The 15,568-nt window shown below is 32.3% G+C and overlaps 1 protein-coding gene across 1 annotated transcript in view; it reads right to left on the bottom strand.

Annotated features, from left to right (window-relative positions):
• LOC127719480 (uncharacterized) overlaps nucleotides 1-3,315 on the bottom strand; it is a 29,606-nt gene extending 26,291 nt beyond the window's left edge. The window contains exon 1 of the mRNA XM_052225629.1: nucleotides 3,100-3,315. Within this exon, the coding sequence (XP_052081589.1) occupies nucleotides 3,100-3,309 (210 nt within the window). The 5' untranslated portion in view covers nucleotides 3,310-3,315. The remainder of the gene's footprint in view (nucleotides 1-3,099) is intronic.
• Between the last annotated feature and the right edge of the window lie 12,253 nt (nucleotides 3,316-15,568).

The raw sequence follows: 15,568 nt of genomic DNA, 5'->3' as shown, positions 1-15,568 counted from the left end.
TGCATATCCCTAACGTTGGAATCCCCTATCCCAGGTCTACCGCCTTATTCTTTAGTTATAAAGCATTCCCATTTCATGTGTTAACACACATTAATTAAAGTTTAAGAAGAAAGCTCGAAGTGTCTGTAATGAGTATAATTTATATGATAATGGATGGAAGTTTGTTCGTGATCGAATCGAGGTTTGTATTTGAATTTTCCCGACATGTTTTGGGTGTGAGAACAGTAATATAATGAACAGCAAGACGTTGGCTCACACACGAAAGAAAGAATTTAGTCGAGACATCACATTATTTACGTGACGTACGTGTATTTGGGACGGAAGTGACGTTGAAGTGTGTGCTAAGTGGATATTGTTAACATTCAAGGAACTGCAGTCTGGAACATAGGTCACCTATAAAAGTAAATATAGAAATAAGAAGATGTGGTATAATTGCCAATGAGACAACTCTCCACCACAGACCAAATGACATAGAAGTTAACAACTATATGTCGCCGTACGGCATTCAACAATGAGAAAAACCCATACAAAGCATGATATACTGTACTGTAGATCCAAGTTAAAGTATTTAGCAATCTTCTTTTTGTTTTTAGTGAGTATTTATTTTCTTTATAATACGGACTTGTTGTTTTGTGGGAATCTATTTTCCCAGCGCTTGGTGTGTACGGAATTGTTGAGCTAACGAATTTTTCATGTAAACGAAGTAGTTTTAATTGCCATTGATATTGAATTCTAATGACAACACATTCGTTTATACAGATATTCCTTAGTCTCTCCAATATTTACGAATTCACTAAGAGTACATTCCAACTGTTCATCTTTCTTTACAAAAAAACATCCATAGACAATCGACAGCAATGGAAGTAATAACAAAACTGATATGCCGTTTTATAGTTTCAGCGGACGTGTCGCTTATTAAAAACTATTTCATATATATGCAAAACAATAGTAGAAATTTTATGATTTTGAACGCTTTTAACGCAGAGCTAAACTCTACTTAACACTTCATATCAAAGTCATATACTGTCGGAAAATTTCAAATTGTTGGTACTTTGGTCTACATGAATATAAAGTGTACAGACAGAAATGTGTACCTAGGCGAAACAAAAATCTTAATTTTTACCATTTAATTACATTTTCTATATGATTGATTGCTTGTTGTTTGAATAATGCATAGTGCCAAATGTTTGCTGCTTATTCGGGAAGAGAACAAAATAACAATAAATCCAATCAGTAACTTTTGCAATGTGGGTAGAACGAAGGGCGATAATTTCGACTGCCACTGGAAAATGTTGAATAGAGGCAAAAAACTTTGCCTTGAAACAGCTCAAATATGGACTCCTAAAAGAGTTGGTGCAATGTTTATTTAACGTACAGAGTGTGTAGCTATCTCCATAATCTAGGAATCGGATTTAATGTCCAACTTCCGATAGAACGTAGCTGTGTATAATAGTCAAAAGGACTCCTTACTTTTTAGCATGTATTTTGCTGCCGGTTGTTAGAAGTGTCTAGGAGTGACTATATTTCAATTTCCTAGTAAAACCTTGGGTTAGTATTCTATATGATTTAATGGAGATATACGCCAATGACAAAACAACACAAACAAACAAACAAACAAATTATTCCGTACAAATACGTGCCCCAATTTAATTGCATTGTCATTAGAAGCAAGCGAGAGAGACATAAGCCGTTACATTGTTTCGGAACAAGAATGCTGTCAATACATATTGCGTATGCACCTTATTTCGTTCCCGTTCCATTTCACAGAGTTAATGTAAAACACAAACTCAATAAAACTAGAGAGAACCGTTGTAAGAAATCTAACTTTCAAAAAAGTGTAAGCGATCAAAACCTAAAGTACTCTATGCGTAGTACTTTTTTAAATATCAATTACCTTTACAATGCCCATTAAGGTTGTATTCTTCTGATATTTCAGTCTTGTTGAAATCTCGTTCGGGAATTATTTCCAAAACATGTGATACAAGTGGAAAATATTAATGAATTCAAAAAATATTATAATCAAACTAAACTCTGTGAAAAAAACTGTGTACTTACTATAAGTAGTTTTTGAGTAATAAAAATTTCAAATTTTATAACCAATACGGTCAGTTTCATCAGCCGAAATGTTGAGAAAATGAATGAGGGGTACAAAGAAATGATTTTACCAAAAAATGTACATCCCATATCAATTTTCAAAATTCTTAAAGATTTTTTTTTTTCAATCATTTATAACAAAGAAGTTGAAATAATATGCTTTTTGTTCTAAGAAAAAAGGGAAAAATCACAAATTTACAAAATTGACAGCATGGTCAATATGACACGAAAAAGCAACTATATTTTATAAAACTTTCTATTATTCACACCAATCTATAGTGTTTTTTTAAGCTAAATTTATTCAGATTGGTCCACTTCATCTTTAGTGAAAGTATGACAAAAAGTTTAATTGTGAAACATGATTGTAGCCCAAAAATAGGTAAAAATTGATGAAAATGGGAAAATCATTAAAATTGGGTACTTTTTTCAAATCGCCGTAGCAAAAAAAAAAAGAAGTGCACCACCATATGATTTTTTCTTCATCAATTACTTTCTCACAGTCACATGAACCCAAAAATCAGGTTAAGAAAAAAAGTTTAATTCAAGAAATTTCTGGCTCCTCAGAGGTGTAGATCCTTACACGTCGAGCTTTGAAATTAAATAAGCATTCTTAAATTCAGAATTTAAAATTTGATAGATTCTTGTTTATGCATAAAAATCCTGGCCATTGCATGCATATGCTTGTTTATAATATGGAAGTCTTATGACTTAATGATTACAAAATGTATGTAACTAACAGAATGTGATAATGTGATAAAAAAAAAGATTAATAAATTTAAAAACAATCAACAATGATTAAAATACATAAAACAGGATTTGAAAAAGATTAAATGAAATTTTGAAGAGGACCGTAGATCCATATTCATAATTATAATAAGCAAAATTCCAACATTTTTAAGATAACTTTTAAACGAACAAAACCCCAAAACTCTACAAATATTTGACTACAAAAATGTGGTAGGACAAAAATATGAACATTGTTACAACATCTGACGCATAACTTACATGAAATTGGTAGTCTAAGTCGTACAAAAGGGTTTTATATACACTTTCAGTGTTCCGTGGGTCCAATAGAACTTTTGCTAAAATTCCTTGTAGATTTCCGAATGGTTCATCCTGATAACCTCGTTCGATATCTGATGAATCGTCCACTGTTTCTGCTGAGTAACAAATATGATAACATTGATAAAAAAATAATAATTCTAAAATCTTCATGTTATGTATCTTATCAAAAGTTTGAATATGAATGAAAGGCTCTACGGATTGTAATAATATTAAATATTTACAATGTGTAATATTTGTATTAACTGCCGCCTACAAAGCTCTGGAGATCAAATGTATCAATTTATGTTAATCTGAATTATGACACCGAACATCTTTGTCTATTAACCAACTATGAAATGCTCAACTAATTAACGCAATTTTTTCCTTCCGGCAATATATTCATTCGGAAAACCAATATCAATATATTTGACTGCCTTTATCAGCGCTTACTAGCCACCCACTACTGAAAGACTTTGCGATAAAGAGTGAAAAATCTCTGGGTTAATCTAAGAATGACAATTAACCTTCTATTTAACATGAACTCAACCATAGCTTCTGATTTCAACAGTTTACCAAAGGTTTAAAATTCTTACGGTATGATAACGTTTCATATAATTTGTTTTCTTTATTTAGGATTCTGTTGTAATGCTAGTAGAGGAATAGTTGTTTCGGTCGTCATAAATTACCATTTATTTAATTGTTTAATGAATTGCTTCCTAAATTTATTTCCTCATTAACTTAATTTTAGCTTTTGTGAATTTCTTAAATTTGCTGTATAAGTGCTTAATTTAAAACTTTTCGATTTTTACCGCTGCTGATCTCCTGTCGGGTGTTCCAGAAGTTGTCCATAGAGGCGCTCGCCAAATCAGCTGTAATTTGAAATTTGTCAGACAGTTCTAAATTTTTATACAAGTTTGTAAATTGTAAAAAATCTGTTAAATTCTATTTGGTGCATTACTGTTTGTTTTTCATACAATACTCTCTCTCTCTCTCTCTCTCTCTCTCTTTCTCTCTCTCTCTCTCTCCGAATACACAATGTACTAGAACTACACTATTACAGAATACTGATATACGGCCATATATTCGAAAAATGTTTTCTCTTCAATGCTCGAAATCTAATATTGCAAATTTAAGTAAACAGTTATGTGAAACAATTGTTACACCACCTTGTGAAACCTATATTGAAGTTGAGGGCAAAGTGAAATGGAAATTGAACATGTGTGCAGGTTCTTTTTCTCTTAGTCTATATTTTAAATTGCAGATTCAATGCCGTATCGAAAATTTTATAAAAAGCGCATGATTTTAAGTAAACAACCATCAATTATGTATATTACATTAAAACCCAGAAAATGTTTAAAAAAGTATATGAAATATTGTTACAGAATAAATTGATTTCTTCTTTGTCGAGAAAGATATACAATAGTTTGTTTTTATATTGTTGTTCATGTCGTAATGTTTTAAACGAGTGGATAGTGAGATAAGTCATATTAAGTTCAATTCCTTTTTGCATGCATAGAAATATGGATTAAAGAAGACATGAGGTGTACGTTAATCAGACAGCAACACAACCATACAAATAACCAAAAGACCTCTAGAGAGTAACATTCAGATAAACACAAAAAAGACAAAATAACCAACAACAAAAATAACACACATTAAGATAAATATATGAATATATGTACATTGTCGGAAAATATAAAATTTAATTGTACGAGCTTTAGACACAGGACGAAAAGCAAGGCTCGCCGAGCTTTTCTCTTGTTTCGTAGCGAGAATAAAATTAAACGTGCATGTGAACTGTCACGCAATAAGAAATAGTCACATTACCGCTTGCTCAACAAGGACGCGGGGTAACAGGGGACTTTATTTGTACAAATACAAGTGAAGCAAAAATTTATTTGTGCACCTGTAATTTGTGCAATCGTTGATTGCAGGATAAAACATAGGACAACCACTGAAGATGTTATAGACTTTAGTGAGAATGTATGAAATCACCTCATAAAAAACTAATGAGATTTTTTTTTCAAATTTAAGTTTAAGCCTGGTATCTATTATGAGTTTATATATGACCTTTAAGTCAGTGATTTTGGTAAGGGCATTAAACCACATTTCTAGATAAATTTTAGAAAAATATATTTACTATTGGTCACTTTTGTATAATTTCTTTCTGGTGGTTACCATTTTAAAAAACTTAATGTGTTTCTAAACTGTATTTTTTCCAATTTGATGTATCATACAGCAATAAAATATCAAATAGAATAAAAGATGAAAAGGGGTATGCCATCAGTTGCGGATCCAAGAATATGAAAGCGGGTAATTTTATTCAAAAAATGTTATGTCAAGAACGTTTTTAGTTTTCTTTCAAATTAGTGTAACAAGTATCACCTCATAGACAAAAAATATAAAATCAATGTGCTTCTTTAAAAGGATGGAACAACACCAGGCGCCGCTCACTGACTCTACAGTTGACACCGTTCAATTGTTAGTTTTCTAGGAATATAAGAAACTAATGAATTATGATTCACAGTTCTCCTTTCTTGAATCCTTTCAAAAAATGGCAATTAAGGGTGTAGTAGTCACAATTGATTATGTACGTGATGTTCCCTTTTTTCAGAACATTAATACAATGCGCTGTAAGTGTACATCAATGAGACAGCAATCAAACGACTGTATGAACTACTAAAAGCAATCTGGAGGTCAGAATATCAGAATACGGCTATCAATAATAGATAGATGTGTATACTGTGGATTCATTTATTTTCGTGGGTACCAATTTTCGTGGATTAAGGAAAACTGACATGTTCGTTGATATTTAATTTCGTAGTTTTGACGAAGTCTGCATACACGCCTATGGAAAATTTGTTATTCGTTGAACATTTAATTTCGTGGTTCACCTGTACCCACGAAATCCACGAAAATTGGTATCCAACGAATAATAATGAATCCACAGTACCACATGTTAAACTCTAAATCACTCCGGGAACGCGTTGGTATGCCTCTACAGGTGTGAAAACAGGTTTAAGGAAACACACGGTTTTAATATGTTATAGACCGTTTTTGATACTTGTATTCTTGATCCACGTTTTACCGAAGATATGAATTTTCTTTTTCTTTCAAGTAAAAGTGAAAATAGTGCTAACAATGTTTTTACAGTCAAGATAGGGGAATCATCGGTTCTGTTGTTTTCGTTTTGATAGTTATAAAGGTGATAGAGTTCAATCTAGCCTTCGGATTGCATTAATTGCATACCATTATAAAAAAAAAAACCTTTTGAAATTTCTCTTGTCAAGTAATAATTTTGTCTTAATCATCCGTTTTCCAAATGGTTCAATATGTTGTCTTATTTAATTAAAACGGAGTGTAAAACTGGCCTTTGGTTAAACAATGATTATAAATCAACATATAGAATTATCAATGGAATGGTATAACCCGCGGGAAGTAATATATTTAGTTAATATCCAATCTCCAGCAGTATGTTAAATAATATGACGGGTTGTTATGTATTATTGTTCGTTTAATTGGATAAAACGAAAACATGTTCAAAACAAGAAAAAGGTTGGAGATCAAAGACTTGATTTTAGGGGAGGGGCAATGAACTTATCTGGATTCCAAGACTTTTTTCCCATCAATTCACAGCCGAACGTTTTTCCTTGTAAGATTGGTTCCTGCATATTTTTTTTCATAACCAAACACTATTTACAAACACACAAAATTTTAATCGATATAAGATTATTTGGAGAAGTTAATACCTTATGTCTTATAAAGTTAATAAGTGTACGAAAAACGAATAAAAAGTTAAGTTTGAAAATTTACCTGAGCAAAATCAAAAGAATTGTGAGGATTTTATGGCTTTAGAATGTTCCCCACTTGAATGGAACAGGTAGAAATTAAGATATCGAGTAGGTAAATAAATTGGAAGCAAACACCAGATTTAAAGTGTAAATTCTACTGTTGAAATACATTTCAGTTGTCATAGTTACAAGTTTAAAATCATTTAATATCCCAAAACTGAACAGCACATTCATTTATTTATATACAGCTTAAAGTTGTCCTTTTCTTTCTGTAGTTGTTGGGTTACTTTTCTACTGACCAATAAACAACAGGATTTTTCTGGGGTTTTTTTTTTTGGGGGGGGGGGGGAGAATTTTGAGTATTTACAAAGATATATAATTGCTTCTATTTATTAGAGATAAATGCCTAGGAAAACCGAATTACTAAATATTTCTCCTTATAACAGTCATAAATCTTTCTTCTAAGTCAACATGAACAGCAGGTGGTTAAAGATTTAGTTTCGGTCTCCACAAATTGAAACAATCTCAGAGAAACTATGACGGAAGAGTTATTCGTACATTCCAGACTATAGAATGAACATACGATGAATATAGTTTCCATTTTTGCCATCCCTTGACTTTGGGAAATCTGGGTAAGATTACAGGTTAACTTATTTAGGTAAAAAGCGCAATTGTCCGATCAATTTGGTTCAGGTGTATTAAAGTTTAAAGCGCAAATGTCCATATTGGTTGAGCGCAAGTGTCCAGTTGTGTTACAGGTAAAAAATCGCAAACGTCCTGCGCCCGTTGAGATCTGGTAGCCGAGACAAATCTGGAGAAAATTGTATTGATTTTGCTGACATGTTGACAGTGTCGTCTCGTATGCGCTTGTCTATTATAGTATTTACTAATATAACACCGTATAAAGCTAAGCTACAATGTGAAGGCAAGAAAAAGGAATATATAATCAAAGTTTAAAAGACAATTGGCAGAGACAAAATCCGGATAATTTTCGATCATTAATAAGATAATATGACTTAATTTTGAATCGGAATGGATAAGACATTAAAATTGATTGTTATTATACTGCATTTGTACACTGCTACTTTTGCATAGTTACTATTTCTGTAATTAAAATCTGTAGTACTGGAAATTTATTTTTGATATTTAGTACTATTTCTTTACTTTAAAGTCATTGTAATATTTAGGTACCTGTATTTTACAGTACTTGATTTGTACTTAAAATTTTGTTACAGAAATAATACCAACAGTGATCACAATATTCCATGTTTGAAAATCATAACTTTAAGAGATTTGAAATGGACAAACTTTCTAAATGCTAAAAATGTAATGGTGTAACCAAAAATCTGTAGTACTTAAATTTTAAGTACAAATCAAGTACTGTAAAATACCGTTACCTAAATATTACAATAATTTTAAAGTAACAAAATAGTACTGAATATTAAAAGTAGATTTCCAGTACTACAGATTTTTGGTACAGAAATAGTACCAATGCAAAAGTAGCTGTGTATCCCTTGATCTGTCTTTTGTTGAAGACTATATGTTGCCCTCTATGTGTTATTTGGTTAATAATTGATTCGGGTTGCTGTCTCGTTGGCGAATACCCCACATCTCCTTTCATGCATCTTTGTATCCTATAATTATTCGACTTCTATTGGGACAGACCTTTTATTTGTTGAATCGAGGTAGGACTCATTGAGAATATTAGTTCATGAAATCGCCCTATAGTTGGCACTTAATAGACGGATGAAGAACAGGAAAAATGATCGTAACAGTTACCATGATGACGAAAGACAATCAAGATTGCATTCTAAAAGAAAATTGCATGATTTAAATGTGAATTCAAGAATTTTGAACGACTTGTTAAGACAAATTTGTCCGGAAAGAATTTTGGGGTCAAACCTAGCTGTCAAAATGAATCTATTTATAATATAAAAATTCATAATAACGGTCAAGTTACAGTAAATGGATAATGTCATATATTTCATAATATATAATTAGTATACCAACTCGGCATGTTAAACTAATTCGAAAAAATAACGCATTTATCTTTGTAATCATCTATATATTATTGAATGGATTCTCTTGAATTATATGTATTTTCGTATGGATTGCTCGTAAAATAGTCATTTATTATTAAACAATCTAAAAAAAATTTTAATAAAAAAAAAATATGTTATAGCAAGATATATTTCCATTTAATTGACGAAAGTTAATCATATGGTTATCGACTTTGTTTTTTTCTTTTTCATGTAAACACCATCCTTTCACTATGCTCGTGGGTGTTAACGTCTTCAAACTCTCTTTAAAGTTTCGGTCATACCAACCTTGTTCTCATAACGTCCAAACAAGTGCTTAAAACATAAAACGGGTTGGGGTTTGGCTGGAACGTATAGGTTTGGCCGGACAATATCTATAATGCGACCATAGTCAGTTCTTAAACAGTTTTCGATACGTCCATCTCGTCTTTATTCCGTCTGCAGTCCGTTTATATCCCGTTCAGATCGGGTAAAACTGCCATTTTAAATCATGGGGATACCATTTCCAAGCAGTCAAAGTCCGTCTGCAGTCCGTTTAAACTGGTTCGTATCTTTTCTACTTCGTTCCTTATACGTCGAAAACCTTTATACTAGTTCCTAGCTAGATCACCTCGATCACAGACAGTTTAACTAGTTCGGACCACGTCCTCATCTCGTCCCTAGTGCGTTCATCACTGTCTTGCCTGATGGCTATAAAAACCAAGCACGTGTCTGCTAGTCTTCATTCTCGTTCGCCGCTTTTTATAAATTTTTCAGTTGTGCTGGATATTTTATAACTTGAGTTTTTTTTTAAAGATGATACTGCATATGGTAACATACTTTATGAGTGTCTGATATTCCGTTTTGTTACCTATGATGCTATTTTGATATTCATTGCTGAAGTACAGCATGCAAATAAATATGTTAATATAATATGTATTGAATGCTCCTCTATACAAGTTAGAACTGTGATCACGCTCACTGAAGATGCTTCCAGTCCCCCAGAACTGCAAGGTTATACATGTTTCTGAGCATATAACTAACGAAGTGATGAATCAGTGAGAAAACGGCCTCTTTTTATACCAAACCTTGTCTGATTGTACTGCAGACGGGGTGTTTGTTTTAATAACTGCATAAGAACACAATAAACGTACTCAAAACGAGTAGAGAGTTTTAAGAACTTACTGCAAACGTTTTGAACTGAGAAGAAACGTGTTGCCAACTTGTTATTTTGTTTTGAGCGTATTACGACGGATTAAAGATGCACTAAGGACGTAATGAGGTCGAGTTGGGTATGTGTGTAAACGGGATGAACGTGCTACAAACGGACGCGGTCTGTTTGCACACGTACATCCAATTGACACCCGACCGAACCAAGTCATATCCCGTCCCTAGTACGTCCCATGAACGGCAATTTCGTTCGTGGTACGTTGCCACTCCGTCTAATTGCAGGATGGGATGGTCGCCCGAACATTTTGAGTAGGCTCAAAGCTCTGGAGCAGCAATCCCGACCAAACCCATCCATGAAGTTCGTTAACAGACCGTTAAAGGTTGCTTCTATGTCCACTCCGTTAGCACACAGTTTAAACCCTTTCGGCTACATTTTCCAAATGTAGTGAGAACAAGTTTGGTGTGATGGGGTCATTAATTCAAAGAATGAACGTAATTGGCCGATGTTTTAGATTTTATCAAATTTTGTATTCAAATTTTGTATTTATTTGAAACCGCGGCAATTGAAGAAAGAGGCAGAAATACTAAAGATACAATAGAAAACCTTAAGTCGAAGAAAAAAGACAATAGAATGGTTACAAGGCACGACTACAAAAGGCAAAATACACTATTAAGACTGTGTAACACACACCCATCAATAACAGAGTCGATCTCAGGTGCTCATGAAGAGTAAGTAAATCTTGACTGTATCTGAATATCAAAATTTGTGAAACAGATCTGTAGAATGCAATTTTAATCCGCCGTTAAATGAAATAGTTTAACATTAAATTGAAATGTTTAGAAATCCTGACCTAAGAATTTTGTTTCAAAATGACATTTTATTACTTTTTTACAATATAAAATGTTTCTTATAAGCAAGCATTATCGGGCTTATATTTTTCAGTAATTACCATTTTGTCGCGATGTGTAGAGTGAAAAAAAAAAACTATACGCATAAGGACTTGTCGGCGTCACGCTGCAAAATCGTACTTTATTTGGGTTTTTTTCATACATTATTCAGACGTTTTTTATTTAGACAAATAGTAAACATATAACCTAATAATTTTTGTAAAAACGGAAATGTTCACAGCTATAAATTGTCATGTTATTCTTTAACTGGATACAGACAATTTTAGTTATCTTTCCCTCTTTATGTATGGTATACAACTGTAAGCATTGTATCCCTCCCTGGATATTGCTGTTATGCTCCGTAAGAGGAAAAGGGTATTCAAACGGAAGAGCAGGAATTAAATCTGAAAGCAATAACCGCGATTCAAGGGTTGTTATATATGGAAGAAAATTGCTCGACAGGGGGACCAGACAGTATAACATTTCTACAAATATATAAAACAGGGCCATCATAATAGTTTGAAATGTATAAAGCGGCTGCTGAACCAAACTCATCTGATCGTAATACAATGTATATTGCTATAGGTTGCATTTCTGTAAATATCAACAATGCAATTTCCCATAGGAGCTCCTTTCACGGTTGAAACTGTACCACTTTTACTATGAAGTTTTGAAAAAAAATTATATCCTAGAATGGAAAGTTCATATGCACTGCTATTTTTTTCAAAGGTCAAAATATAGGTGTGCGGCATATTTTCAACGTTATATGCCCCGAACTTCTAAGAGTTTAAACTTACATTAAAATTCTATACCTCTACCTTGACTTAAGGATTTCCACAGATTTCAATTTTATCGCTATGAATATGTATATTTACTGGTAACATTCCCAAGTTATGTCTCTTCAAGATGAAACATAGAGATCATATCCGGGAACCAGTACGTAAACAAAATTAATTATCTATGCAGATGACTATTATATATCTCCCCAAAAGAGGCGTGGTTTGAGAAAAAGCTGTATTTACAAAGTGCAACCCAATATGCTGGATGATTTGAAGAAGACTTCAATAATCCATTAATATATTTCATTTATGAAACATTATCGACATCTCAGTTCATACACCTGAATTCAGCCTACACCTTGAGGCGATGTACTTTTATATACAGTGCATTAAGTATGATATTAAGCCAAAAGGAAATGAAGGATGGTAAACTGGGAATTAGGTACAATGAATCATATATCTGGAAATTAAACAACTAATTGTATAATGTTTACGGTGCTGGGCTAAAGGAAGTGCTTAGTTACACACATGTCTAAAATGACGAGTCTTTGTTAATTGGTCAACACTGACTTGGATAAATAATTGCTAGTAGCTGCAAACTAGAAAGGAGAGAGAAAAAGTGCAAATTATGAAAAAAAATACAACTACCGTTCTATTATTATTTTCTATAAATTTATATCAACTTTTTTTTTTAATAATTTGTTACCTTTTTGTAGTTTTGACCATTTTATTTGCTTTAGAAATTAGCAGAGTTTTTAAAATAGTAAGAAAAGATGCGGATCAAAGAATTTGAAAGGAGGCACCAAGGCAACGTTAAGTGTGGGACGTGTAAAAAGTCGTTGCACTAAACATATATTTAGGTCCATCAGGAGGTTTGATTTTATATGTCAAGTTAACATGGATTTATTTTTTGTTATTTCTGGCTTAGACAATAAATTTTTAGAAAGGGATTTAATCTATTGTCAAATGTCAATTACATAGAAAAATCGCGAAATATAACCAATCGTAAAAGAATCTCAATACTTGTGAAAAATGATACGCGATATAATTATAGAACATAAAATATAATTACGTACTCAGCAGATAATATATAATGGAGAGTACGTTTTTCACAATGATAATGCTTGTTTAATGACTTGATATCAAATGCATTCTCAGAACTACCTTTTTTCATTTTGTTTAGCTATTCATCTCTCTCAACGATAGAATCGTTATTTCTGCACATAGAGTTTTACCTATAGCTATTTTGTTCTAATCAGAGGACATACTCGAATTCCGTCTAAAATTTAAAAAAAAACAGATCTGATATTTTTATTGTTCTTTGTTTCTTTGGTCGTCTTTTTACTGTGAACTGACATTTTATTCTTCGTTGTTTCTATAGTCGTCCTTTCATTGTGAACTGACATTTTTATTGTTCTTTGTTTCTATAGTCGTCCTTTCATTGTGAACTGACATTTTATTGTTCTTTGTTTCTATAGTCGTCCTTTCATTGTGAACTGACATTTTATTGTTCGTTGTTTCTATAGTCGTCCTTTCATTGTGAACTGACATTTTATTGTTCGTTGTTTCTATAGTCGTCCTTTCATTGTGAACTGACATTTTTATTGTTCGTTGTTCTATAGTCGTCCTTTCATTGTGAACTGACATTTTTATTGTTCGTTGTTCTATAGTCGTCCTTTCACTGTGAACTGACATTTTTATTGTTCGTTGTTCTATAGTCGTCCTTTCATTGTGAACTGACATTTTTATTGTTCGTTGTTCTATAGTCGTCCTTTCACTGTGAACTGACATTTTTATTGTTCGTTGTTCTATAGTCGTCCTTTCATTGTGAACTGACATTTTTATTGTTCGTTGTTCTATAGTCGTCCTTTCACTGTGAACTGACATTTTTATTGTTCGTTGTTTCTATAGTCGTCCTTTCATTGTGAACTGACATTTTTATTGTTTGTTGTTTCTATAGTCGTCCTTTCACTGTGAACTGACATTTTTATTGTTCGTTGTTCTATAGTCGTCCTTTCATTGTGAACTGACATTTTTATTGTTCGTTGTTCTATAGTCGTCCTTTCACTGTGAACTGACATTTTTATTGTTCGTTGTTCTATAGTCGTCCTTTCATTGTGAACTGACATTTTTATTGTTCGTTGTTCTATAGTCGTCTTTTCATTGTGAACTGACATTTTTATTGTTCTTTGTTTCTATAGTCGTCCTTTCATTGTGAACTGACATTTTTATTGTTCGTTGTTTCTATAGTCGTCCTTTCACTGTGAACTGACATTTTTATTGTTCGTTGTTCTGTAGTCGTCCTTTCACTGTGAACTGACATTTTTATTGTTCTTTGTTCTATAGTCGTCCTTTCATTGTGAACTGACATTTTTATTGTTCTTTGTTCTATAGTCGTCCTTTCATTGTGAACTGACATTTTTATTGTTCTTTGTTTCTATAGTCGTCCTTTCATTGTGAACTGACATTTTTATTGTTCTTTGTTTCTATAGTCGTCCTTTCATTGTGAACTGACATTTTTATTGTTCGTTGTTCTATAGTCGTCCTTTCATTGTGAACTGACATTTTTATTGTTCGTTGTTTCTATAGTCGTCTTTTCACTGTGAACTGACATTTTTATTGTTCTTTGTTTCTATAGTCGTCCTTTCATTGTGAACTGACATTTTTATTGTTCGTTGTTCTATAGTCGTCCTTTCATTGTGAACTGACATTTTTATTGTTCGTTGTTCTATAGTCGTCTTTTCATTGTGAACTGACATTTTTATTGTTCGTTGTTCTATAGTCGTCCTTTCATTGTGAACTGACATTTTATTGTTCTTTGTTTCTATAGTCGTCCTTTCATTGTGAACTGACATTTTTATTGTTCGTTGTTCTATAGTCGTCTTTTATTGTGAACTGACATTTTTATTGTTCGTTGTTCTATAGTCGTCCTTTCATTGTGAACTGACATTTTTATTGTTCTTTGTTCTATAGTCGTCCTTTCATTGTGAACTGACATTTTTATTGTTCTTTGTTCTATAGTCGTCCTTTCATTGTGAACTGACATTTTTATTGTTCGTTGTTCTGTAGTCGTCTTTCACTGTGAACTGACATTTTTATTGTTCGTTGTTCTGTAGTCGTCCTTTCACTGTGAACTGACATTTTTGTTTTGTGTTTCTATATTCGTCCTTCGCTGTGAACTGATATTTTTACATCATGATGACCGTGAGGTCATTCCGATGTATTGCTATCGCCTAAATTTTGCACACGTAACTTTCGTTTTGGGATTGTAACCGATCTATAAACATGATAAATACGCGGATATTAAACTAGTGCAAACTAACATTCCTTATCGTTTGTTATAAATACATCTCTTCAATGAATACTGATAAAAATATTTTTGTTTAGAACATAAATTAATAATATGAAAATGTTTTGTCGTTAGATATATATATATATATATATATATATATATGTAAAAAATCATTGATAATATCTATGCACACGTACCGAAAAAATTGTGTTAAGCGGAAGAATATCTCAAGAACGTTTTGCGACAATACCGGCAAGGACCGGTAACTCTGTAATTGTTTTTGCGGGAAAATATGAACTTCTTCTCATATCCAATCTTATCTTTTAGAAAAATCGAATTTTTACAGAAGAGTGTCCACCATGCATTTGCACTGCACTATTATTAGAATAGAATGATATACAAATGGATGAAAATTATATATACATGTAACTGTTATATTAATATAATATATAACAACAAACCTGTGTATACTGATTTGTATCACTACATTAT

The sequence above is a fragment of the Mytilus californianus genome, unplaced genomic scaffold, assembly GCF_021869535.1.
Source record: "Mytilus californianus isolate M0D057914Y unplaced genomic scaffold, xbMytCali1.0.p SCAF_11, whole genome shotgun sequence".
In the NCBI taxonomy this organism is placed as follows: domain Eukaryota; kingdom Metazoa; phylum Mollusca; class Bivalvia; order Mytilida; family Mytilidae; genus Mytilus; species Mytilus californianus.
This window is presented reverse-complemented; position numbering and strand designations above follow the sequence as displayed.